At 63.7% G+C, this 24,587-nt stretch overlaps 3 protein-coding genes across 27 annotated transcripts; all 3 read left to right on the top strand.

The window, feature by feature from the left end:
• Nucleotides 1-256: 256 nt before the first annotated feature.
• On the top strand, nucleotides 257-5,591 carry INCA1 (inhibitor of CDK, cyclin A1 interacting protein 1). Of its 13 annotated transcripts, none has more exons than XM_082707562.1 (6): nucleotides 257-2,120; nucleotides 3,586-3,699; nucleotides 3,900-3,939; nucleotides 4,195-4,388; nucleotides 4,803-4,968; nucleotides 5,164-5,591. In XM_082707562.1, the coding sequence occupies exons 1-6, from the start codon at nucleotides 2,110-2,112 to the stop codon at nucleotides 5,308-5,310; spliced, it is 672 nt and encodes a 223-aa protein (XP_082563688.1). In that variant the 5' UTR covers nucleotides 257-2,109; the 3' UTR covers nucleotides 5,311-5,591. The 13 variants fall into 13 exon arrangements, with proteins under 13 accessions (XP_082563688.1, XP_082563694.1, XP_082563687.1 ...); XM_082707568.1 differs by having other exon boundaries at nucleotides 262-1,184; XM_082707570.1 differs by lacking the exon at nucleotides 4,803-4,968 and having other exon boundaries at nucleotides 315-1,184; nucleotides 1,296-1,620.
• A 248-nt stretch (nucleotides 5,592-5,839) lies between these two features.
• Nucleotides 5,840-20,933, top strand: CAMTA2 (calmodulin binding transcription activator 2). Of its 13 annotated transcripts, none has more exons than XR_014304945.1 (23): nucleotides 5,840-5,935; nucleotides 7,217-7,311; nucleotides 7,517-7,620; nucleotides 8,688-8,755; nucleotides 8,835-8,970; nucleotides 9,602-9,673; nucleotides 9,847-10,000; nucleotides 10,252-10,386; nucleotides 10,892-11,829; nucleotides 12,426-12,552; nucleotides 13,926-14,060; nucleotides 15,666-15,781; nucleotides 16,302-16,486; nucleotides 16,788-16,866; nucleotides 16,966-17,188; nucleotides 17,279-17,556; nucleotides 18,412-18,608; nucleotides 18,817-19,000; nucleotides 19,135-19,206; nucleotides 19,501-19,688; nucleotides 19,841-19,915; nucleotides 20,029-20,200; nucleotides 20,819-20,933. XR_014304945.1 is itself a non-coding variant. In XM_082707557.1 (23 exons), the coding sequence occupies exons 2-23, from the start codon at nucleotides 7,281-7,283 to the stop codon at nucleotides 20,090-20,092; spliced, it is 3,612 nt and encodes a 1,203-aa protein (XP_082563683.1). In that variant the 5' UTR covers nucleotides 5,840-5,935; nucleotides 7,217-7,280; the 3' UTR covers nucleotides 20,093-20,267. The 13 variants fall into 13 exon arrangements, 12 of the variants coding, with proteins under 12 accessions (XP_082563683.1, XP_082563674.1, XP_082563684.1 ...); XM_082707557.1 differs by lacking the exon at nucleotides 20,819-20,933 and adding an exon at nucleotides 19,323-19,343 and having other exon boundaries at nucleotides 19,501-19,718; nucleotides 20,029-20,267; XM_082707556.1 differs by lacking the exon at nucleotides 20,819-20,933 and adding an exon at nucleotides 19,323-19,343 and having other exon boundaries at nucleotides 5,843-5,935; nucleotides 9,587-9,673; nucleotides 19,501-19,718; nucleotides 20,029-20,267.
• Nucleotides 20,825-24,506, top strand: SPAG7 (sperm associated antigen 7). The gene is made up of 7 exons (XM_082707574.1): nucleotides 20,825-20,933; nucleotides 22,976-23,043; nucleotides 23,265-23,353; nucleotides 23,464-23,548; nucleotides 23,663-23,752; nucleotides 23,835-23,991; nucleotides 24,098-24,506. Exons 1-7 carry the CDS (start codon nucleotides 20,849-20,851, stop codon nucleotides 24,205-24,207), a joined length of 684 nt encoding a protein of 227 aa, XP_082563700.1. The 5' UTR covers nucleotides 20,825-20,848; the 3' UTR covers nucleotides 24,208-24,506.
• Nucleotides 24,507-24,587: the final 81 nt, after the last annotated feature.

Here is a 24,587-nt window from a genome sequence, read left to right on the forward strand (position 1 = left end):
AAGGGGCAATGCCCTCACACTGTGGGGCCCCTCGGGTGCGGGCGCAGAAAGGCGCGCTGGACGCTGGCTGGCGGGAGGGTTACGGCGCGCGAAAAACCGGGCCGGGGTGGGGGGAGGTGGGGGGCCGGGGGGGCAGGGGGCGGGCCCTGGAGGGGACCCAGGCCCCGGACCCGCGCACGTCGCCGCCGTCGGAGGCGCGCCCAGGGGCGGAGCCGCCCGTCGCGCCCCGCCCAGGGGAGCCCCCACCCAGGCCCCGCCCCCGCGTGCGCGGCGCGCCGGCTCCGCCCCCGGGCTCCAGGCCGCGCGTCTCTCCTCAGCGCCCGCCGGCGTTCTAGAACTCGACGCGCCGCCGCCTCAGGTGCCGGGACCGAGAGCGGGCGGCGGCGCCGGCCGGTCCGCTGCCCGGTCCCCTGCCCGGTAGGCCGGCCGCCGCCTCAGCCTGGGTGCCGTCTCGGGCCCGGGACCCCTCACCACAGGCCGGGCCTCCGCTCACCGCCGCGCATCCCTTCCCCACCCCGCCTCCCGGCCCGCCCTGGTCGCTCAGGCCCTCTGCGGGGTGTTGTCCCCCTCCCTTCGGCTGCACGCGCCCCGGAGAGGGGCGGCGCCCACTGAGACCCCTAAGCTCAGCTTCCAGCTGAGGCGCGGACGCCCACTCGGACCCCTCCGCCGCGCAGTGCTTTGCTCTTCCTGCGCGCCGCCCCCCTGCCCGCCCTTCCGGGTGCGCGGGGCCCCTGCCCCGCCTGCGCCCGCTGTGCCCGGTCCCCCGCGGCGCGAGCCTCGCACCTGACGGGCCGGCCGCCCTTGGTCTCCTGGCGGCCGCACGGCCGGTTCCACGCCGACTCCCGGCTCCTTCCGTCCGTCCGTCCGCCGTCCCCGGACCTCGCTCGCCCCGGAGCACCCGTGTCCCGGCCATCTCTGGGCGTCTGACCCCTTCAGCGCTCTCCGCGCCACGTGCACGCTCTGCCCCCGATCGCGCGGCGCCCCAGACGCCCCGAGGACCCTCCCCCTCTCCTCCTGCCGCAGACCCTCCACCCGCCCTCGACGGCTTCACGGCTTCCTCCAGCCCTCCGGGCCGTGCGCGACGACTCCTTTCCCGCGATGCTGCCCGCACCGGCAAGGAGACCCGACCCGGCCACGCGTCCGGCCGTGCGGGACGATGGACACAAGCGCATCCCCTTTGCCAAGTGAGTCGTCCCCACCGCGTGGGGAGGGGACGAAGGGAAGGTAGGCGCCCAGTTTTCCCCCGACGGCAGTGCCCGACGAGGGACTCGGGGCTCAAAGCCTGGTCTCCGCAGGCGCACGACGCGCTCGGCTGTCCCGCCGACGGGTCCCCTCCAGAACGGCGGTGTCCCGGCCGCGACGTCAAGCGCGGCCCCAGGGTTAGAAGGACGAGGGACGGACGGACGGAGCTGGCCTTCGAGGGGAGAAGACGGCACGTCCCAACACGAGTGTGACCTCCCTTAGAGTGTCAGGAGAGACGAAGTAGTGACCTGTGCTGGCAACCGGGGCGCTCTGCAAACACTTGGACCGGGCGGCTGTGGAAGGCGGCTCTGGGGACCCGAGTCTGAGCTTGGATCTGAAGATGAGAATCAGCCGGTCCGACAAGAGCCCAGGCGGGGGGCGAGGGGAGAAGAAGGAGGAGTGGGGGGACCCCCAGGAAAGAGAGAGGCGCGGGATCTTGTAGGACCGGGAAGCCCGCCGGCGAGACTGAAACTGGGTGACCCAGGGAAGAGTAGAGAGCAGCGTCGGCATTGGGGGCCAGCGTCTGCAGGACCTCCCAGGCCACCGGGAAAGGTTCGGGTTTCATCCTAAGGACAGTGGAAGTCAGTGGAAGGTTCTCAGCACAGAGATGACACGAGCAGAGCTTTCTCCTTCCTCCCCGATTTCTTTGTTGTGAAAAATGTCAAAAAGCAAAGTAGAGAAACACTCGTCCTGGAGCTAGCGTCCGCGTACTGATAGCTTCCCACCTCACGGTTCCAGGCACGATCCACTCATCTGTGCCACCATCTAGCCGCCTCCCGCTCAGCTTATTTTGAAGTAAATCTCCACCCGTTCATCATTTCAAACGACCATGGTTAAAGGGTTACTCACACTGCTCCGGCAGCAGACATGATTGCGGGGTGAGGACAGCAGCAGGGGGAGCCCCTTGCCTTAATAGTCCGGGCTGGGGCAGATGAGCCGGAACAGCGGTGGAGGAAGCAGAATGGGTGAGGAGCGCTCAAATCGGATGTATTTTATTTTACTTTATTGTATATTTCATCTTTTTGAAACTTAAGTGAAACTTTTTAAAAATTTTATTTATTCATTTATTTTTTACTTTGAGTAAGCTCCATGCCCAAAACGGGGCTTGAACTCACAACCCTGACATCACACATCACATGCTGTACCTACTGAGCCAGCCGACCTCCCCCTCCTTTTTTCTATTTAAATGAAACTTTACTTTTTAATTATTTTATTTTTTAAATTTATTTATTTGACAGATAAAGATCACAAGCAGGCAGAGGGGGGGTGGGAAGCAGTCTCTCCACTGAGCAGAGAGCCTGACGTGGGGCTCGATCCCAAGACCCTGGGATCATGACCTGAGCCAAAGACAGAGGCTTTAACCCGCTGAGCCACCCAGGCGCCCCTTAATTATTTTATTTTATTGAAGATTTTATTTATTTATTTGACAGAGAGCACAAGCAGGGGGAGTGGCAGGTGGAGGGAGAAGGAGAAAAGCAGGCTGCCTGCTGAACAAGGAGCCCAGTGTGGGACTTGATCCTGGGACCCTGGGATCATGACCCAGGCTGAAGGCAGAGGCTTCACTTACCAAGGCACCCAGGCGCCCTAAATTTTTTTTATTTTTAATTAAAATCTGGGTGTATTTTAGATGTAACTGACACAACTTGCTGATGAACTGAATATGGGAGCTGAGGGAAAGTGAGACAAACCTGGTTTGTGGGCTCCAGCATCTGGCCATCTGGGGTGCCTTCCCAGGAGGTGGGGCAGGCTGGGGGGAGATGTGCGTGCAAGCCTGGAGTCCAGGGGAGGACACGGATTTGGGGTTTTGTTAGCACATTGGTAGTACGTAAAGTCATGGGCCTGGGTGAGGTCCCATAAGGAGAGATGCAGATGAGAAGACAGAGGGTCCAGGCCAAGCCCTAGGACACTCCCCTGGGGAGCAGGAGACCAGCTGGCATCCAGTCTGGGGACTTTGGAAGTGCTGAGCCCTGTTCTCACACCCCTTGCTACCCAGAAGGATAGCAGTTTCTGTGAGTTAGGGGACACAAAGCAAAGTGAACAAGGGTTCTACTGGAAGGAATCTGCCCCATCACGTCAGCTGAGCGGATGGGGCCTTCCTCTTAAGCGAAACGTGGGGTTCTCTGGTTGGGGTGCTTAGATGTTTGAGATCGGGCGAGATCCAGGCTCCAAGACTGCTAGTCTCGTCTCGCAAATCAGATCTTACCACCTCCTCTGCTGCAGTGGCTAGGAGAGCATGTGGCCAGCGGGGCCCATGGAAAGGCGGGACCCCTGAATGCCCGGAGTGAGTGGACGCTGTGAGGGGTGAGCTGAGCCAGCCCTGAGCCTCCCTTGTCCTCCTTTCAGGTGTTCCAGGGTTGTCTGCCGATCGGCACCCCCCGGCTTGCCTTCCCAGAGCCCCGGACTGATGCCCCAGCGATACGGAGACCTCTTCTGGGAGAACCTTAGCCAAAAGCCCAGGTGGGCAGACACAGAAAAGGAGGAAGTAAGGCTGTAGAGTTTTGCATTAAGCCTTACAACAATAAGCCCTTGTCTGGGGACGGTGGCCGATGGCCACCGTAGCTCCTACTGCCAGGTGGACACGTGGTTGGGAGAGTGGTCAGAGAAACAATACAGATGGGGATGTCCTCTGCACATAGCTCCCCTTTTGTGGTTTTCAGCCCCACCTGGATGGAAGAACAGTACACCCCACCCCTGCAGGTATGACAAACGTTGTGCCCTTAAACAATCCTTGATTAAAATTGTACCCACTGCCATTCTATCCTCAGCTGACCTTACCACCTCTTCTCTCTGCTGTCCCCCAACCAGTGCACGGACCATGCCCTCCTTTCTTTGCATTAGTCCCCGTTTCCACAGTCTGGGCTTCAAGACCCCGACTCCCTGTTTCAGTCCAAGCCCTCCCTTGAGAGGCCCAGTTCTGCCCTCTAGCCCCTTTCTCCCTATTCTTGAACACAGAGAGCCACTGGATGCTCCCAGCCTAGCCTGTACCCCCCTGGGGGGCTCCCACCACCGGAGCTGCTTTGCAGAAGAAAGAGAAGGAGGCCCCCTTTGGCAGGAATGCAGCAGGGACCTGGGGGCATCCCAGCCCGGGTGAGGGCAGTCGCTTATCACCTGGAGGATCTAAGGAGACGACAGAGACTCATCAATGAGTAAGGAGAGAGACATCTGGGGCTCTGGGAGCCCAGTAGGGCTTGGGGGCAGGAGGGTTTGAATTAAGGAAGGAGCTGAGAGCCTTAAGGAATTGGAAGCTGTATGGAGACAGGGAGGGACCTGGGGGAGGAGGATAAGCCACAGGAGCCCCAAGGAGTAGAAATGGGTCACCAAAGACAGGAAAGCCATCCACGTAACTGGAGGGTACTGGGCAGCCGCAGGTCACCTGTGAGTCCCTGGACGCAGGATGCTCCCATCTGAGGGGAGCAGGAAGCTGGGGGTGGAGGGGGGGAAGTCCAGTGGTAACATCCCTGGGTCCCAGCAGGAATTATTCTAGGGCAGAGGGCTGAAGAGTAGAGATACAAGAAGCGTGGCCTCCAGGCACCTCATTCCTAAGCCTCACGTCCCCACAGACGGAAAAATGCCCAGTGGGGCACCTCTGGGACTGCATCTGAGCCCCTGGCTCTTGCCCATGACCTCGGTGGAGTCCCCAGTGCCACCCAATACCGGGGTCTGGAAGAGGAGAGGGCTGCCTATCCACAGGAAGACGGCCACCTTCTCACCAGTAGCGGGACCCAGGTCTGGCCGAGGGACCTGGTGGGGTGGAGGAGGGTGTGGGGGGCTGTCTGGTCTTGCGTGGAGGGACAGGGGGAGCCAGGATCCCCAGGCTAGGTGGCTGGCCTGGAGAGGAACAAAGCGCAGAGGGGTGGGGGTGCCTGGGCTTGGGGGCTAGGAAGCCCAGAGAGACAGCCTTTCGCGTTCTCAACCCTACAGCTGCTCTGGTCTCCCTGGAGCCCCCTCGACCAAGGCGGGTCTTGCCTCCCCAGGCGGCTGGGCTCCCTGGCCTCCTACAGCGCTGTCGGGGCTAGCAGGACGCTCTTCTGCAAGCCCTGGGGGATGGAGGTGCGGTCTGAGGAGTGAGGATGGACGCCGTGCCCCCGCTGCCCCCCGCTGCCCCCCGCTGCCGCCGCCCCGCGGGCCCCAGGCTGGCTGGCGGCCCTGGACCTCCCGACTTGTGACAGCCAGGCTCTTCCCCTTCCTTAACGTCTCCCAGCTGCCCCCACCCCTAGCCCCTTCGTCCTCCCTGGTCAACCCGCTCCTCGCGGGGCTTCCCGGGCCGGCTGCCCGCCCCTAGCCCCCAGGCTGAATCCCGGGCCCTGTGCCCCCTCCTCTGTTCTGGCATTAAAAAGCCAGCGAGTCGAGCCGGGAGTGTCTCTCTGCCGGCGGAGCAGTGATGGAGAGGCTCGCGGGGAGGGAGGCCGCCGTCCGCTCCTCCAGGACGCAGCTAAAGTGAAGTCGGGCTGGATCCCGCCGAGCCCCGGGGTTCCCGACACCCCGGAAGCCTGCCCCCGGCGCGCCGCCCCGCCCCCCAACGCGGCCACCGCCCCGGGCTGCCTGGCTGCACCCACCCCCCCCGCAATCCCCTTAACGGGGAGGCCCCGCCCCGTGCGCAGTGACGTCGGACGCTGCTGTCAGCAGGCGCGGGGGGGGGGGTCGGTGTGGGGTAGAATGGCCGCTGCCGCCGTCACCCGCGGGACCCCGGGAGGTAAGAGCCGGGGCCTCTGGGGCCTCTCCGCCCCCGCGCCAGGGGGCGCCGCTCCGGGCCCGGCCGCGGGCGCGCGGCGCGGCGACCCCCGCCCCTCCTCCGGACTCGCCCTCACGCCGGCTCCCGTCCTCCTCCCCCGCGGCAGGGGGCGCCGCAACGCGCAGGGCCCCGCGGCGGACCTGCGGCGCCCGCACCGCCCGGGGACCCCGCGCCCCGGCCCGGCCCTCGCCGCCGCGCGCCCGCGGGCTCTATCCCGCGGCGTCTCTGGAGCGCCGCTGCGTGCGGGCGGGCGGCGGACCCTCGCACGTCGGGGCTTCTCCGAGGACCCCCACCCGGGCCGCTCCGCAGCCTGGCAGCCTGCCGGGCCGGGACTGCGCACCTGCGCCCTGGGGCGGAGTCCTGACCCCGACCCGGCTGCCCTGCACGCAGCTCGCGCGGACGGGCCGCCTCCCCCCCACCGCGGACACCTGGCGGAGCCGGGCTCCCGGAGCCCGCGCGGAGAGCATCCTCCAGCTCCCATCTGCTCCCGCGGGAGGGTGGGGGCTCGGGCTGGAGCCGGAGTGTGGATGGGGTACGCTGGGCCCGGAGGCCGGTGAAGCGGAGGCGTTTGGGCAGAGCGCTGGTGGGGGAGGGGTGCGGAGGGCCGTGAGCCTCCGGTGGAGCCTGGGTTGTCCTGTGGGTGGGAAGCCGGGACCTGGGTACCCGGCCCGGCTTCGGCCAGGCCGTAACCAACCTGGACGACAGGGAGGAGGTTGCGACCAGTCGTCAGATCTGCCCGCCCTTCGGCAAATATCAAATTGGGGAGGAACCCAGGGTGTGTCTTGTAAGGCCCGGCCCTCCAGCAGACTTAGATCTCCTGCCCTTCCCTCAGCATCCAGGCTCCCCTTTGCTGACCCAATCTCCAAGGATCAGGTGCCCGAGTGCCAGCCCCCCGGCCCGAACCCCACCGTAGCCCCTGGGTCTCCGAGAGTCCCTGGTGTAGGACCTGGGAAGCGCCAGCTCTGCCCCCCTCCCCCCTCCCCCACCCCACCGGTCTCTTCCTGATGACTGTTGGTGGTGTCCCTGGTGTCTCCCCACTCCTGCTGGCTCCTGGCACCCGGGTCTCCGTTCTCCCTCTCGTCCATGCCCAGCTCTACTCACATCTCAGTCTGACCCCTTCCCCCTGCCTCCTCATCTTTCTCGGACATCACAACCCAGTTTTTCCCCGCTTTTCCAGTTCAATCTTCTTATCCTGGGTGGGGGGGGGGGCTTCTGCCATGACCTTGTTCTCTCCCTTCCCAGCACAGACTCCCCCTCCCCCCGGCCCCTCAGGCCGGGGGTGACCTTGCCCCCTGGAACCCTCACCATGAATACCAAGGACACCACCGAGGTTGCCGGTGAGTTCACAGCCCAGGTTCTCAGCCCTTCTTTCTTCTGGCTATGGTGACCGTCAAATTCTTGGGTCTCTGCTCTCCTTGTCCTGGTTCCAGGTCCTCCCCCCGCACCCCCGCCCCACCCTGTGCTTTGGATTCAGCCCTTTGCCCTGGGCTGCCAAGGGTGTCAGAGGCAACACAATGCGCCCTCCCTTCTGGTTGTTTCTAGAGAACAGCCACCGCCTGAAGATCTTTCTCCCCAAGAAGCTGCTGGAGTGTCTTCCTCGCTGTCCACTGCTGCCTCCAGAGCGGCTTCGCTGGAATACAAATGAGGTTTTCCAGGGAGCCTTGGGGCATAGGGCCTGGCAACATGGAGGAGGGTGAATGGGGGTCTTCCTAAATGCAGAGCGCTGCCCTAAGCTCCTTGGGAGTCACGGAAGGGGTGTAGGGACCTCATCTTGGAGGCACTCACCAGCACATTTGCCTGGGTCAAAGTGATAGCAAGCAGCAACAGAATACTTCTCCCAAGCTGAGTGCTGTGCTAAGTCCCCGATCTAAGTCCTTCAGCAACCCTGTGGAGCAGACGTTGTTGCTCCCCCTGTGCTGGCAGGAGGAAACGGTCTCCCTCGTGGGGTTCAGTGAAGTCTGCAGCCTCTGCTTTTGACCACTGCTGATGCTGGCTCCTTCTGGAGGCACGGTCTTCGTGCTACACACCTTCTGTGCGCTCCCGACACACACACACACACACACACACACACACACACGATGCTTCGTGTGTCCTAGGCGCTTATCATCGGCTGGAGTATTTTGTTAGATGAAAACCGTCAGCAAGAGGGCACATGTGGGTGTGATTGTTGCAGATGCAGGAAAGGCCAGGGCAGGGAGCAGGGCTCGGTGGAGATCCGGGAAGGGATGTGGTCTGTGGGATCACTAGGGTGTCCAGGCTCAGAAAAATGAGTGCAGTGCAATCAGGTCTGGGGGACACGAACACTCAGGAGCTCGCGGCTCAGGGCATGATCAGAGAAGAATCTGCAGAATAAGGGTAAATGGTGGGAGCGGGTGCTGGCTTTGCCCCTGGTCTGGGAGAAGCTTGGACTCAGGCTGAGGAATTCAGAATTCCTAGCAGTGTCAAGCCACTGAGGTTTTCTGAACCAAGAAGTGGGACAAAATGGGATTTGGAAAGCAAAATCAAATGCGTGGAGGATGGAGGGTTTGGACGGCTGTGGTTGAGAGGTAGGGAAGGAGAGATTAGACTTGTGTTTGAAATGGAGCCTGGGACCCAGGAGGGCGGCAGTCCTCGCTGGGAGCCTCCACAGGCCCCTGGAGCTCAGAGGAGTTGGGGGGGGGCCTGCCCCAGCCTCTACGCGGGGACCCCCAGCTGAGCGCCCCTCGTCCTACAGGAGATCGCATCCTACTTGATCACCTTTGAGAAGCATGACGAGTGGCTGTCCTGTGCCCCAAAGACAAGGTGAGCGGGTCTGTGAAGGCAGGCAGTGGCCGGCCCGGGATTCCCACCACGGAACTCAGGCCAGCCCTCCCCTTGCCAGGCCTCGGAATGGCTCCATCATCCTGTACAATCGCAAGAAGGTGAAGTACCGGAAGGACGGCTACCTGTGGAAGAAGCGGAGGGACGGGAAGACCACGCGCGAGGACCACATGAAGCTGAAGGTCCAGGGCATGGAGGTGAGGTGGGCGTGCAGCGGTGGCCGGGCTGCTCTCCTCCGTCCTCAGCGGGGCTCTGGCCCACCTCCTCCCACCCTCCGGGCCACTCCTCCCTTCTCACTCCCATGGTTCAGCCCCGGGGGTGCCTCAGCCATGCGCCACCTCTTCGGACCAGCCAGCTCTCTGGGACTTGGGCACCCCCGGGGGCCGTCCAGGCCTGTTTCCCTCAGGGGTTCAAGTGCTGAACCTCGGAGCACAGGGTTTTCCCCCACCAAATCACTGCTCCAGTGTGTCCTCGCCCTGCTCTCTGACCTCGCAACAGTCCCTCCCACCTGTCCTGTCGGCCCGCCTTGTAAGGCCCCGGCCCCACTCTTCCTTCCTCTCACCCCAGCTGAGTGCTGGGAATAAGGGTAAATGGTGGGAGCGGGTGCTGGCTTTGCCCCTGGTCTGGGAGAAGCTTGGACTCAGGCTAAGGAATTCAGAATTCCTAGCAGTGTCAAGCCACTGAGGTTTTGTGTGTGGCGTGCAGGTGGGGGTGGCAAGGGTGGAAAAGGTGCTGGTGGAAAGATGGGGCTTCCTGCAAAGGGACGGAACAGAGGAAGAGTCGGGGAGCAGACGGGCCCTCCCCCCACCCCAGCCTGTCTCCTGGCAGTGTCTCTATGGCTGCTACGTTCACTCTTCCATCGTCCCCACATTCCATCGGCGCTGCTACTGGCTGCTGCAGGTGAGGGGGGCTGGGGGCTGGGAGATGGACTGAGGGCCACTGGGTTCTGAGTGGGAGGAGGAGCTTGGGAAATGGAGGGGAGTACTGGAGGATGGAGGGCCTGAGGGTGGGGGGAACTGCCTGGGAAGAGAGCGGGGACCCCACCGTGCCCTGTGTGTGCCCCTGTTCTCCAGAACCCTGACATCGTGCTTGTGCACTACCTGAACGTCCCGGCCCTGGAGGACTGTGGGAAGGGCTGCAGCCCCATCTTCTGTTCCATCAGCAGCGACCGGCGCGAGTGGCTGAAGTGGTCCCGGGAGGAGCTGCTGGGGCAGCTGAAGCCCATGTGTAAGGGGCTCCCAGGGGGGCGTGGGCTGGCCCTTGGGGGCAGAAGGGCTCTGTACCTAGCAGTGTGGGGTGAGCGGCTCCCTCGAGCTGGGGGTGCTACCCGGAGGGAGTGAGGATTTCTGGCGTGTCCTGAGGTCTTGCAGTCACGGAGAAGGGCTGGAGGACGTTGGTGAGCTGTGAGGCTGCTGGCCGGAAGTCCCTGGTGCTCAGGTCCCCCAGCACGCCCCCCGCCCCCCACAACGGTCTTCCAGTTCATGGCATCAAGTGGAGCTGTGGGAACGGGACAGAGGAGTTCTCTGTGGAGCAGCTGGTGCAGCAGATCCTGGACACGCACCCCACCAAGCCTGCGCCGCGAACCCACGCCTGCCTGTGCAGCGGGGGCCTCGGTGAGTGACCCCTGACCCTGGGACTGTGCTCCTGCCTGGCTGCATGGCGCTTCCGGCACCTCAGTCCTGCCAGGATTTGCATGCCGGTTTGCGTGTCTTTTGCATATCGGAGACAGAGGGGCGGGTGCACAGAGGCCTTCCAGTCTGGGCACACAGGCCTAACCTGGACGCCATCTGCCTGCTGTCCTTCGCAGCTCCCCGCTACAACAGTTTGAGTGTTGACGCCCAGACTTAGCTTAATTTCTCCCTGGTACTTCCTTTGCCCTGTGCTTGTGTCTCTCAGGCCTTTACCTGCTTCTCTAACTTCTCCCCCCAGAGCCCCTGCCTCCTGTTTAACTGCGTGGGGGCAGGGGGCACACGACACAACCGCTCCTGCCTCCCAGTGGCCACAGGAGGTAGTACACCTCCCATGCAGGACCCAGTGCCTGGAGGCTGAATGGAGGTTGCTGGGAAGGGGTGGTCCAGGCGGTGGAGAACCATGGTCCTCCCGCCCCTTTCACTGCAGGTTCCGGAAGCCTGACCCACAAATGCAGCAGCACGAAACACCGCATCATTTCTCCGAAAGTGGAGCCCCGAGCGTTAACCCTGACCTCAGTCCCCCATCCCCCTGAGCCCCCTCCGCTGATAGCCCCTCTTCCTCCGGAGCTCCCCAAGGCACATACTTCCCCTTCCTCTTCTTCCTCCTCCTCCTCCTCTTCCTCTGGCTTTGCAGAACCCCTAGAGATCAGACCTAGCCCTCCCACCTCTCGAGGGGGTTCATCAAGAGGAGGCACAGCCATCCTCCTCCTGACGGGACTGGAGCAGCGGACCGGGGGCTTGACGCCCGCCAGGCACTTGGCTCCCCAGGCGGATCCTAGGCCTCCCATGAGCTTGGCTGTGGTTGTAGGCTCAGAGGCCTCTGCCCCACCGGCTCCTCCCAGCCCTGCCTTTGACCCGGATCGTTTTCTCAACAGCCCCCAGAGGGGCCAGACATACGGAGGGGGGCAGGGGGTAAACCCAGACTTCCCAGAAGCAGAGGCCGCCCACACCCCCTGCCCTGCCCTAGAGCCCGCTGCTGCCCTGGAGCCCCAGGCAGCTGCTCGGGGTCCCCCTCCTCCGCCAGGAGCAGGTGGGAGAAGAGGAAACCACTTTTTCATTCAAGATGATGGCAGTGGGGAGGAGCTCAAGGCCCAGGGGGCCACCCCACCCGCACCTTCACCCCCTCCTTCACCCCCGCCTTCACCCGCTCCCCTGGAGCCGGCAGGCAGGGGAGGTAGAGGGGAGGCCTTGTTTGGAGGAGCTGCTGGGGCCAGCGAACTGGAGCCCTTCAGTCTTGCATCATTCCCAGACCTCATGGGGGAGCTCATCAGTGACGAGGCTTCAGGCGCCCCTGCCCCAGCCGCCCAGCTCTCTCCTGCTCTTAGCACCATCACGGACTTCTCCCCAGAGTGGTCCTACCCGGAGGTGAGCCTTGGGCCCCAGCCCATCCTCCATCCCGCTCACCAGCGCTGCCACCTGCGTTTCCCTATCTGCATGGCGGCTTTGCTCTCAGCCCACCTGTCTCTATAGACAGAGCAGAGCGTAGTTGCTTCCCTTGTCTCTCCAGGGAGCCTCTCCCCGACTCCCCGTGCCCACCCCCCACATGCTGGGTATGGCTGTGAGTCCCCCAAGAGCCCTTGATATGGACTTGGGGAAGCCGAAGGTCTGTCCCCTGCAGTGAAGTTCTGCTCTCTGCTGCCCCAGAGAGCAAGAGGAGGCGCCTCGGTGGGAGGACAGTGGGAGCCCAAGGCAAGGGCTTTGGCCCATGACCACTGTCTGCCAATCAGCTGGTAGCTTTGGGGGAAGCAGTGAGTTCCCTATTCCTAGCAGGAGTGCTGGGAGGAGGGGCCAGGCTAGCTGACCTAACCCTTCGGGGTCCTGCCCCATTCCTGTACCCCAGAATCTAGCACAGGGCCTGCCGCACCACAGGTGCTCCCTGGGGGTTTGAAGTCAGGATAAATGAACGAGTGAATGAACGCCCAGCGGGGCTCCAGTCACAGGACTTGGCTTTGTCTCTGCAGGGTGGTGTCAAGGTGCTCATCACAGGCCCCTGGACAGAGGCTGCCGAGCACTACTCCTGTGTCTTCGATCACATCGCTGTGCCGGCCTCGCTTGTTCAGCCCGGGGTCTTACGCTGCTACTGTCCTGGTACGGGGGTGGGAGTGCCCCGGGTAGGGGCTGACTCGTGGGCCTGGGAGCCTCATGCCCCCACACAGGCACAGGAATCGGCTGTGTGTCAGAAGTCTAGGCTCTGGCGTAAGCAGTCTAGTCCTGAGCAGACTGGCAGTCTTGGAGAAATCTCCTTTCTCCAGTCTGTGGCCTCCCTCCTGGGAGATCAGGCATTTGAGCGGGTGGGCCTCCACTGTCGCTCCAGGCCCTCTGGTTGCTTGGAGTCGGTTTCTAGTTCTAGTGCAGGGAGGTCTCGGAGCATGAGAAGGAAGACACATTGGTCTCCCTCGATCAGTCTTGGACTAAAGGACATTGTCTCCTAGACCTGGACTGTCCAGTATGGTAGGGTTAGCCACGTGGGCCCATGGAAATTCAGTAGAAAAAATGAAAACGTGAGATTCAGCTCCTCCAACACAGCAAACTCATATTTTTTTGTAAGATTTTTTTAAAAGATTTTATTTATTTGACAGAGAGAGATCACAAGCAGGCAGAGAGAGAGGAGGAAGCAGGCTCCCTGCTGAGCAGAGAGCTCGATGCGGGGCTTGATCCCAGGACCCTGGGATCATGACCTAAGCCAAAGGCAGAGGCTTCAACCCACTGAGCCCCCTAGGCGCCCCCAGGAAACACATACTGAAGGTTCAGTAGCCACACGTGGCTTCATGCTGCCTTGCTGGACAGTACCAATCCAGAACGTTCCCGTCGTGGAGGCAAGCTCTGTTGGACAGCATGGTCTAGAGATCATTGCCAAGGCTCGCCTCTGCCCTTCTGCCCCCAGTTTTGCTCCTTACCTGCACCCAGCAGTCAGTGCTGCTCTGGGACCACAGGGACCACCAGAGTGATGGGACAGATTGGCGGTCTATGAGCATGCCCTATTGTGACAGCCTGGTCCAGCGGTGCATGAAAGGCAAAGGGAGACCAGGGAGGCTGGGTGCTGGGACTTCTCTCAGCCTACAGTCTGGGGACTAGTGCTTTCGTCAAGGCCATAGACAAGAAGAGCCCAGACACAGTTCTCACTGGACCCTGCTGGTGAGTGGCTGCTTCTCTCTCCCCGATCTTGGTAACAGGCTCATGACCCTGCCCCAGACCTTGGGGGATCCGGCTGCTTCCTAAGCAGGGGCATCTGTGGACCCTCAGCCTCCCAGGCACCCCGGGCCCAGCCCGCAGCAGGTGTTAAGTTCTTGAGTGATGGGGATCCGGCCCCAGGTGGCACCAAGGACACGTCAGCCAGGGGCGTCTCTGCCTCTAGCAAGGGTGCAGCACAGCCGACTGTGAAACAGTCGTGTGCGGCTCTCTTGCGGGGCCAGAGAAGGAGCCAGGGAGAGAGACTGTGTCCCTGACCCTGTCCCCCCCAGCCCATGAGGTGGGGCTGGTGTCTCTGCAGGTGGCAGGCCGGGAGGGGCCCCTTTCCGCCTCTGTGCTCTTTGAGTATCGAGCCCGCCGGTTCCTGTCACTGCCTAGTACTCAGCTTGACTGGTTGTCATTGGATGGTAAGTACCCCGTGTGGGGCCCAGCATTGGAGTGGGGCACACTCCTAAACACCCCAGGACTCCAGTGGCCTTTTCCCAGCTCCTGCTTTATGCTTCTAAAGGGGCAGCCACTGTCCCTCCCATCCCCTCCCCTGGGAATCCTGGAGCCATCTCTGTCCCAGCTCTTGGCCTGTCCTCTCTGCCCCAAAAATGGGACAGAGCCAGGCCAGGCCCGGAGGTGGGAGGGGGGATGGGGTCTGGAACAGTGTGCGTGGGGGTCCGAGTGCACAAGCTTGCATGTGTACTGAGGCACATGATTTCAACTTCCTTTCTGTTTCTGCCTCTGCCTTTGAGGTAGGTGTTTGCAATAAGAAATGTGGGGTAACAAGAAATCTGGGGTAACAGGCACAAAGTAGAAGACTGACCACATCACTGCTCTGTGACGTTCACCTTTAATATGCTTTAACACGCTTTCCTGTAGAAACACGCATGTGCGCACACACGTACTTACACGGAGACCCACGTGTTCCTGTCCTGGTTCTCCCTCCCGCGGCCCCCGCAGCCAGCTGGGGGTCCCCCTTCTCTGGGTTTCTCTCAGTTGCGCTGCTGCCCCTGCCGCCCCCCTCCATCGCAGGACTGCTTTGCCTCAGGAGCCCTTGCCCCCTGCTGTCTCAGCCTTGGGGGGCCCCTGCCAAAGCCCTGCCCCACCACCCTGTCTCCCCCTGGGGGGTCTTCTCTCTCCCTGGGCTTCTCTATGCCCCGCACCTGTGCCCTCACCTGCCCCACTCCTTCCCAGTGCTCCTTTGCCACATCTCCCTCCTCTTCTGTCCCTTCTGCCCTTTACCTCACCGTCCACACTCCTCCTGGCCATCAGCTCCAGGCCCTGAGCCTTTTCTGTCCTGCCTCTTAAGCAGGACATCTCCAACCTCCAACCCGTTGGGTGCCTGTTGTCCTGTGGCTCCCATTCCCTCCCGCCTCCCCTCCTTCTCCTCACGTGATCTCAGGAACAGATATGGCTTGGGGTGTGCGTGTGTGTGCGCGCACACGTGCTCTTGTGCCCAGGGTGGGGGAGGAAGAGGAGGAATGGACATGGTGATCCATCTTTGTCACCTCCAAGCCCTGCCATGCTCTCTATGGACAGCTGCGGGGGGCCAGGAGGAGGGGGTGGTGCTTCTTAAATCACAAGCCCCAAGCTCACTTGGGCAGTAGAAGACAGACAGGAGGGGCCCCAGAGTCCTTCAGCGCAGCGTCGGGGACAGAGATCACACTGGGGCAGGGAGAGCTGACGGAGGGCTCACCTGGAGGGCTGGGTGTGTGAGCATGTGCACGCGTGAGCGACCTGGGGCAGCTCGGGGCCGCACGTTGGGACCCCTGCCCCGTCTGTGTTTGGAGGAACGGGGTTTTGGTTCCAGATTCTGGTGCCCGGTCGGTGGGTAGCGCTATAGGTCCTCGTTTCAGGCCTGCATCCTGGCTGGGCTGTATGCAGGGCGAGGGGCCCAGGGGCTGTTGTTCTGGGGAAGAGTAAAGACCGTGGTGCCTCGTCTTCACCTCTCGGGTCTAGCCGTGGTGGCACGGGTGTCCCCTGCGCCTGCCCGCCGCTCAGCCTCCCGTACTGCTTCCCCTCAGACAACCAGTTCCGAATGTCCATTCTGGAGCGGCTGGAGCAGATGGAGAAGCGGATGGCGGACATTGCAGCAGCCGGACAGGCTCCCTGCCGCGGTCCTGACACGCCTCCAATCCAGGTACCTCCATGGGGAGGGAGGTCTGGGTGGGAAGCCGAGGAGGGTCTCCCTGGAGCAAATGGCTCTGCTGTGGGACTCGCTTGTCCCTCCTGTCCCCAGTCTCCTCCTCCCTGACGTCACCCCGTGGCAGGAGCGGCTATTCTGGGCGCCCTCTTGGCATGACAGGCCACAGACGACAGACTATTTCTGATCCGAAGCGGGTGGGGGTGAAGGTGGGGGTGGGGGAGGGGACAAAGAGCCTGTGGGCCCGGGTCTCTGAAGACGTGGCCGGGCCGTCTGCAGGCACAGCACTGACCACAGCCAGTGTGAAGGGCACACACGGGCATGGCTGTGTGAGGTCCGGCTGCCACAGCTGCTGAAGAAAGCGAGCTGTGGCGTGGGGAACGTCAGGAGCTGGAGTGGGAGGCCTGGGTGGCGGAAGCCTGGACGGGGAGGGGAGAGGACAGGTGGGGGCGGCCCAGGCCATGCCGAGCCAGAGGCTGGATGCTCAGGTCTCTGCCTAAGGGGCTCTTCTCCACAGGATGAAGGCCAGGGGCCAGGCTTCGAGGCTCGAGTGGTGGTCCTGGTAGAGAGCATGATCCCTCGCTCCACCCAGAGGGGCCCTGAGCGCCTGGCCCACGGGAGCCCCTTCCGTGGCATGAGTCTCCTGCACCTGGCCGCTGCCCAGGGCTACGCACGACTCATCGAGACACTGAGCCAGTGGCGGTGAGCAGGGCCACAGGGAGGCGACCAGAGCCGGGGACCGGGGAGGGCCCAGACCACCTGGAGCCCTGCCAGGAGGGAGCTGCGGTCGCTGTGGTTAAAAGGGCCAGGAGAGGGCTCATACTCCGGGAATTTCAACACTGCGGCCCCATCCCCCTACTTGGGACTCTGAATGTTGGGGCTCCTCCTGCCCTGTGTCTCTGCAAGCACCCCCTACCCATCTTGGTGCTTCTGGACAGCATGCTCCCGTGGCACCTGCCCTTACCCTGACCGGGCTCTGGTGTCCCTGTCCCAAATTCTCCAGGAGCGTGGGGACGGGGAGTTTGGACTTGGAGCAAGAGGCTGACCCGCTCAATGTGGACCACTTCTCCTGCACCCCGCTGGTGAGCACGTGCGGGCCGCTGCCTGGGGACAGGTCTCACAGGGGAGACCCAGCCAGGGAGGCCCCAGGCCTCAACTTCCTGCTCCCCACCCCCTTGTAGATGTGGGCCTGTGCCCTGGGCCACCTGGAAGCCGCGGTGCTCCTCTTCCGCTGGAACCGGCAGGCGCTGAGCATTCCCGACTCCCTGGGCCGGCTGCCCCTGTCCGTGGCGCACTCCCGGGGTCACGTGCGCCTTGCCCGCTGCCTGGAGGAACTGCAGAGACAGGAAGCTTCAGCCGAGCCCCCGCTTGCCCTGTCGCCACCCTCCTCCAGTCCTGACACTGGTGAGGCTCGTTGCTGGTCTCTCTAAGAGGAGGCTGCAGGTGGGAGGACAGTCGGGCGCCCCCTACCCTGGCTTCCCCCTCCCCTCACAGGGCTGAGCAGCATCTCCTCGCCCTCGGAGCTGTCAGAGGGCACCTTCTCCGTCACGTCTGCCTACTCCAGCGCCCCAGATGGTAGTCCTCTGCCAGCCTCCGAGACTGTCCCTGGCCAGCTTTCCGCCGGTGGCCCCGAGGTCCCCCTGTTCCTCATGGACTGTGAAACCACCAACGCCCACGGGCCAGCCCCCTCCCCACCTCCTCTTCCAGCAGCCCCAGAAGGTGGGGCTGCCCCTGAGGAAGCAGATGGCCCACCGGCCGTGGACGTGATCCCGGTACGCCGCCGTCCCCGGATGGATGGAGCTGTGAGGGGTGCGGGGTGGGGGGGTGGGGCACAGACACTGAGCATCCCGCAGAGCAGAAGCAGTGTCTGGCTTCAGCTGGGAAGAAGGTGTCGGCTGCCCTTGTTTTGGGGACAGGCACAGGAACCCTTTGCTTAGCACCGCTCAGAGCTTGTGACTCCAAAGTCATGAGGCATCAGAGTTTTAAAAATCCTGGGGAGCAGCCCCTGCTGATCTGCGAAGACACGGGGTCCTCGGGGATGCTGGGCAGCACGACGGAAAGAGGAGCAGGGAGGGCAGCACGGGTTGATGGCAAGGACCCTGGGGGCTGGCAGCACCTGGGCTGCTCAAAGCTAGGATGTGCCTTCCCCAGAGAAGCTGCCAAAGTCCCCAACAGCTTCAGGAATGGCAGAGAACCGTGCTGCATGTGGCCAGAGCAGTGCACGGGGCCATGGAGGCGGCCTCCGGGGCCTGCGGTTGTGGGCCTGGCCAAGCCCATGGGGAGGGTGTGAGGGGGGGGGCTGCCCAGGAGTGGGGGGCAGTGGGTAGTCAGCCTGGAAGGCCAGGGGCTCTGTCTGCTCAGTTCCTGCATCCCCGTCTGGAGCAGGGCCTTCCTGTCCTGTTTGCTACAACGTCTCCACACAGAGGGCCGCCATGCACCCACACAGGAGCCCAGGGAGTATAAATGCAAAAATCTGTGAAGTGGGGAGCCAGGACAGCCACCTGCGAGGCCTCAGGCTCTGGTGGCGACAGGAGTGACAGGAGGTGGACGTTGGCTACAGCTGTGGCTGGGCGGGAGCACCTGGCAGTGGGGGCGGCTGGGGACTCAGCAGCTTCTCCCTCATGCAGGTAGACATGATCTCGCTGGCCAAGCAGATCATCGAAGCCACGCCAGAGCGGATTAAGCGAGAGGACTTCGTGGGGCTACCTGAGGCTGGAGCATCCACGAGGGAGCGGACAGGGGCCCTGGGGCTCAGCGAGACTATGTCCTGGCTGGCCAGCTACCTGGAGAACGTGGACCATTTCCCCAGCTCAGGCCCCCCCAGGTGAGCAGCTCAGGAGAGAGCAGCATCTAGACGTGTCCTGGGCGGATGGGAGCAGGGAAGGAGCCTTTCCCGAGCCAGAGCTCCACTGCAGCTCAGGCACCAGGGCCTTTGAGAAGAGATGGAACAGGTCCCTCTCCATGCCGTCGCCCAAGCTCTGCCTTCACAATGGTTCCCTCCTCGTAACCTCCCTCTCCCTGTTCTCCTACAGCGAATTGCCCTTTGAGCGTGGGCGCCCGGCTGTCCCTCCAGCCCCTTCCTGGGCAGAGTTCCTGTCTGCCTCAGCCAGCGGCAAGATGGAGAGTGATTTCGCTCTGCTGACGCTGTCGGATCACGAGCAGCGGGAACTGTACGAGGCCGCACGCGTCATCCAGACGGCCTTCCGAAAGTACAAGGTCAGTGGGCCGGGGGGTCCCAGGGTGTGCATGACAGCAGTCCAAGTCCGGGGGAGACTGGGCTCCTGGCCAGTGGCAGGACAGGTCAGGTGAGCACTGGGGGCCTTGGTGCTGACTCCCTTGTCTCCCCCCAGGGCCGGAGGCTGAAGGAGCAGCAGGAGGTGGCGGCGGCTGTGATCCAGCGCTGCTACCGGAAGTACAAGCAGGTGAGAGCTGGGTCTCCAGAGGGCGGCCCACAGGCACCCGGTGCACATGCACCCCCATCCTTCACCCCCACCATGCAGCCCTGCCAAAGCCCTAACTCCCCTTCTCTCTCCACAAGCTGACCTGGATTGCGCTTAAGGTATTAGGCCGGAGGTCTGGGTGTGAGGTTGTCCGTGATGATTCAGATTCCCACGAGCGTGTGGACTAGAGGCTTACACCAGCTGAACCTGGGGGTGACCCGCAGGGGTTCGGGCCTCTGTTCCTGCAGTTCAGTCCCTGCCCCTCCGTGTCTGCAGTTTGCGCTCTATAAGAAGATGACCCAGGCGGCCATCCTGATCCAGAGCAAGTTTCGAAGCTACTACGAACAGAAGCGCTTCCAGCAGAGCCGCAGGGCGGCTGTGCTCATCCAGCAGCACTACCGCTCCTACCGCAGGCGGCCCGGGCCTCCCCACCGGCCCACAGGCAGCCTGCCCGCCCGTAGCAAGTACGGCTGCCCGCAGCCCTGCATGCCCAGGTCCACCACCCTGTGCCCACTCCCAGCCCAGCATCCGACCCCTGCGTCTCCCTCGTGGGTCAGGGGGCTGAGGGCGAGGGTGCTGGTGTGCCACAGCGCCTCATCCTTTCTTCTGCCACCAGAGGCTCCTTCCTCACCAAGAAGCAGGACCAGGCAGCCCGGAAGATCATGAGATTCCTGCGGCGCTGCCGACACAGGTGCTCCCTTCTCTGGAGCGGTCCCCGGGGTACCTGCACGCGCCGGCGCCAGCCTCCCCGCGGGCCTCCCCACCCACCGCTGGTCTCTTGACTCCTTCCCCTTGTCTCTGCAGGATGAGGGAACTGAAGCAGAACCAGGAGCTGGAAGGGATCCCCCAGCCCGGACTGGCAACCTGACTGCGCCCCGCCTTCCCCAGCGCTCTGGGGGCCGCTTCTGGCAGTCTCAACAGGGAGAGGCCTCTCCGGGGGAGGGGAGCCCCTGTCGGCAGCTGTCCCCGTCCCTAGGTCTCCCCCATGGGTCGCGACCCCGCTTCCGCGTCCCCCGCCCCGCAGACCCGCGCCCCCGCCTCCCTGCATCTCCCGCCGTGACGTCCGGAGCCCCGCCTGCCCCTTCTCCGCGCTCCCCAGCCGCCTGCGCCCGCCTCGGCCCTTCCCGACTTGCCTTATTTATTCGTTGGACGCGTCTCTAAATGTGCCCGCCTCGGCCCCTCCCCCGCCACGCGCCCCCCCACCCCGACCCCGCGCGTCGGCGCGTCCCCTCCCTCGGCGGCCGCGGGGCCCGGGCCGCGGGGGGCGTGCGGCGGGGTCGTTCGGTGCCCCGCGCGCCCGGGGAAGGGGCCTGTACATACTGTAACATACAGAGGAGAGTGAAGAGTCTATTTAAGGCGCCGCGCGAGCGAGCACGGCGCGGCGGGGCCCGGCCGGCTCCACGAGCACGTCTACGTGTGCATGGGCTCGGTGTCCACGCGCTGCCATTAAACTCCGCTGCACCAGCCAGCCTCCCGCCTCTGTCTGCACGCGCCGGGGGGCGGGGCCGGCGGCGGGCGGGGAGGGGCGCGGGCGCGGAGCGTGCGGCCTCCGACGTGTTTCCGGCCTTAAAGGCGCCTCGCCCTTCCCTTTAAGACGCGCCGCCCCTCCGCAGTCACTCCCAAGATGGCGGACCTGCTGGGCTCCATCCTGAGCTCCATGGAGAAGCCGCCCAGCGTCGGGGACCAGGAGTCTCGGCGCAAGGCCCGAGGTGAGGACCCCAAATCCACAGCCGCCTCTCCTCGCCCAGTTCTCAGGGCCACACTCTCGCCCCTTCGGACGCTGCCGCCTCCTCAACCTTGAAAGACCCCCTCACAGGCCCCTACGGAGACCCCCGGAGTCCCTAAAAGGGCTGCCGGCCCGCCCGCTGCCCTCAGCGGCCGGTGATTGGCTGCCCGGACCCCAGCGCCAGCCTCCCGCTTTCTTTCCTACTGGCCTTCCGCGGTCCTTGTCTTTAATTCGCCGTCGGGCCCGCCCGTCCGCCGCTGTCCGGGTCTGATTGGCTTGCTGCCTCCAGCCCCCTCCCACCCGCTCCTAGGCCCGCCTGCGGGCTGGGGGGGCGTGTCTGCGGGCCACACCCCAGCCGCCTTGCGATAGGCTCCGCAGCACGCTCTTCCGCAGCCTCTTCGCCCCTATTGGCTCCCTCCCTTTCGGGGTCCGCCTACGATGTCTGGCCCGACCTTCCTCGGGCACACCCCGCCCTCGGCGCCTCCGATTGGTGGCCGGGCCTGCCGGGCTGCGCCCCTCCTACCGCTCTCCCCGGCCCCTCCCGCGGCCTCGCCGCCCTTCCCTCTTGGGCGGTCGCCGGGTCCCCGGTGCTGCAGGGTCCCTCTGCCCGCTGGAGACACGAGGGCGCCATGGCCGTCCGAGTGGCCGCCGCCTCCCCGCCAGGTTCCCCGAGCGGCCCGGAGCGGGCCGGGGCGCACCGGGGCGGCCGCGCTAGGGGCCCCGGCGGGCTGGGACCCGCGTCCTGCGTCCGGGAGCGCGCAGTCCGGACCGCGCACGGAGCGGTCACACCCGAGTTTGACATCCCCCAAAAGGCGTAGTCCGGGGGCCGACGGGACCTTCAGCCGGGCGGGAGCCGCCCGCCCCTTTGGGCAGAGAAACGTGTTCGAGGCCTCCAGGCGGGCAGCACGTGGGCGCTTTGGGCCGCAGCCGGACCCGGAAGCCAAGGTGCAGAGTCCAGTCGCTTGCCTGAGGTCCCAGGGTTCCGAAGCGGTGGGGTCGTCAACCGGCCAGGACTGGCGAACTGCGGTGTTTCTGGCTCACGTTCTTAACCTTAGTCGGAGGCCACCTTCCCAGACGCATGGGGAGACCCGCAGGCCAGTTAGAGCAGTCAGTGGTCTAACTGGTCAACATAGGGGCCCTGGGGATACGGCTCTGAGATGAGACAGAGGGGAGCCCCCAGGCCGCCTGGCCACATCAACCCAGAGGGACTGGCGGGGCCTGAACAGGGTCCCTGCCTGCAGCGGCTCCCAGTCCATCAGGCAGGCAGATGAGGCGTTGCACTGTCGCTTCTGGGCATACGCTAGAGCACGTCTGTGACCCCAGCGTGCTCGGGCCCTGGGGGAGGCAGTGACAGCTCGGACTCTTGGTCTGCATGAGGAGGAACCACAGGTGCATAGGCACGGAGTGGTTAGGCAAACGGGAAGTGGTCCGGGGCAGCGGGTGGGCCGGGTGGGCCGGAAGCCCAGGGGATTTTAAGTGGCAGGACAGAGGGGAGGGGGGCGCCAAGACCCAAGCTGGTGGAGCACCCTCGCAGCTCGCCTTGGACATCTGCAGCCCCAAAGAAGCCGGGTGTCAGACCAACCATTGAGGTGCCCTCCTGTCAAGTGCAAGTGAGAATCGGGGGTGTTACAGAATATAGAAAGTTCAATAATTTCTCCTTTCCTGGGGAGACAGTGTCATGGGAAGCTCCTGGAAGGCAGTGCTGCTTCTGTTCTCAGCGCCCCAGCGGTCTCAGGTCTCCATGCGTCGTGGGCATGAAATAAATGCTTATGAACCGGGTTTCCCACTGGGGCTGGGAAATGGGGTCAAGCATGGTTCTCCTCCTTGTCACTCCCACTAAAGCGTGCGCTCTTGAAGGGCAGGCTTTGTCCCAGTGTCTGTGCCAGGCAGAGTGAGTGCACGGACGTCTGAGGAAGAAACACTTGCCGGGCTCTCCCAGGGCATGCCAGACCTCCTGTGAGGCCTCGCAGACGCCGCCGCCCCTCGCTGCAGCCCCGGGCTCATGCTGCTGTTTCTCTCCCCCAGAGCAGGCTGCCCGGCTGAAGAAACTGCAGGAGCAAGATAGACAGCAGAAAGCGGAGTTCCGTAAAAGGGTGAGCCGCTGGGCCAGCAGAGGCAGCCTCGGGGAGGACTTCTAGAAGTTAGGGTTGGAAGATTGAGGTCTCAGGTTTTCCCAGGTGTGTGCAGTGAGAAGCCTGGAGGCCAGTGGCATGGAGGCTGGGGAAGGCGTAGGGGGCGAGGCCCGCTGGCGCAGGTCAGGAAAGGGGTCCTGGGGTGGAGCCATGGATCACGTCCTCTTCTTCTGTCTCCCAAGATGGAGAAAGAGGTGTCAGATTTCATCCAAGACAGCGGCCAGGTCAAGAAAAAGTTCCAGCCGATGAACAAGATAGAGAGGAGCATCCTGTGAGTGTCTCTGGGCTACGGGAGGCGTGAACAGGCCCACGGGACCCCTGAGAAGTGGGTGCTGGGCCCCGGCAGCCCTCCAGACTCTCCCTTCTGGCCTCCTTTCCCAGACACGATGTGGTGGAAGTGGCTGGCCTGACGTCCTTCTCCTTCGGGGAAGATGATGAGTGTCGCTATGTCATGATCTTCAAAAAGGTGAAAGGCCCAAGCGCCCGCCCTTCTCTTTCCTTTCCAGCCTGTGCCCCCCAGAGGGAGAGGCCGGATGCAGCGTGGGTGTGGAGCCTGACCCCGTGGTTCCTTTATCCACAGGAGTTTGCGCCCTCCGACGAAGAGCTAGACTCCTACCGTCGTGGTGAGGAGTGGGACCCCCAGAAGGCCGAGGAGAAACGCAAGTTGAAGGTGAGCTCCGCCCGGCAGCCTGGCCCCGGGAGGGGTTGGGGATAGGCCCCCGAGCGCTGGTGCCTCGTCTTTGCACCCCTAGGAGCTGGCCCAGCGGCAGGAGGAGGAGGCAGCCCAGCAGGGCCCCGTGGTAGTGAGCCCCGCCAGCGACTACAAGGACAAGTACAGCCACCTCATCGGCAAGGGGGCTGCCAAGGACGCGGCCCACATGCTGCAGGCCAACAAGACCTACGGCTGTGGTGAGGCCCCGTGGGGGCGGGTGGCCGGGACAGGTCTGTGGGAGGTCAGGGGAGGCTGTGAAGCAGGGCTCCTGGGCCCTCCCCACACTCCTCTCCCACCCTGCAGTGCCTGTAGCCAACAAGAGGGACACGCGCTCCATCGAAGAGGCCATGAATGAGATCCGGGCCAAGAAGCGGCTGCGCCAGAGCGGGGAGGAGTTGCCGCCCACCTCCTAGGCACCTCGGCTCCCCGGGGCAGGGCAGGGGGCAGGGGGACAGGCTGCTGCTACTAGAACCCATCCTGGAGCCCCCCCCGCCCCCCGCACCACCTCTGACGGCGTCACTCGGGCTGGGGGGGCCTGTGTTTGACACGTCACTGTTGGAGCTTGGACGTGTGCGTGTGCTCGTGTGTGTGCGTGCGTGCGTGCGAACGCGCAGGTGGGTATTTAACGTGTATTATTCCCCCTTTTTCCTTGGAATTTTCTTCCTCGTGGGGCTGGGATGACTTTACGTTCAATAAACACAGTTTGATCCAATGTCCCGGTTTGTTTGGCCAGAGAAAGGTGGGTCCCAAGGAGGAAGAGGATTCTAGGTCGAACAGTATAAAATGCGTGTGC

This window comes from Mustela nivalis (assembly GCF_964662115.1).
Source record: "Mustela nivalis genome assembly, chromosome: 17".
Classification (NCBI taxonomy): domain Eukaryota; kingdom Metazoa; phylum Chordata; class Mammalia; order Carnivora; family Mustelidae; genus Mustela; species Mustela nivalis.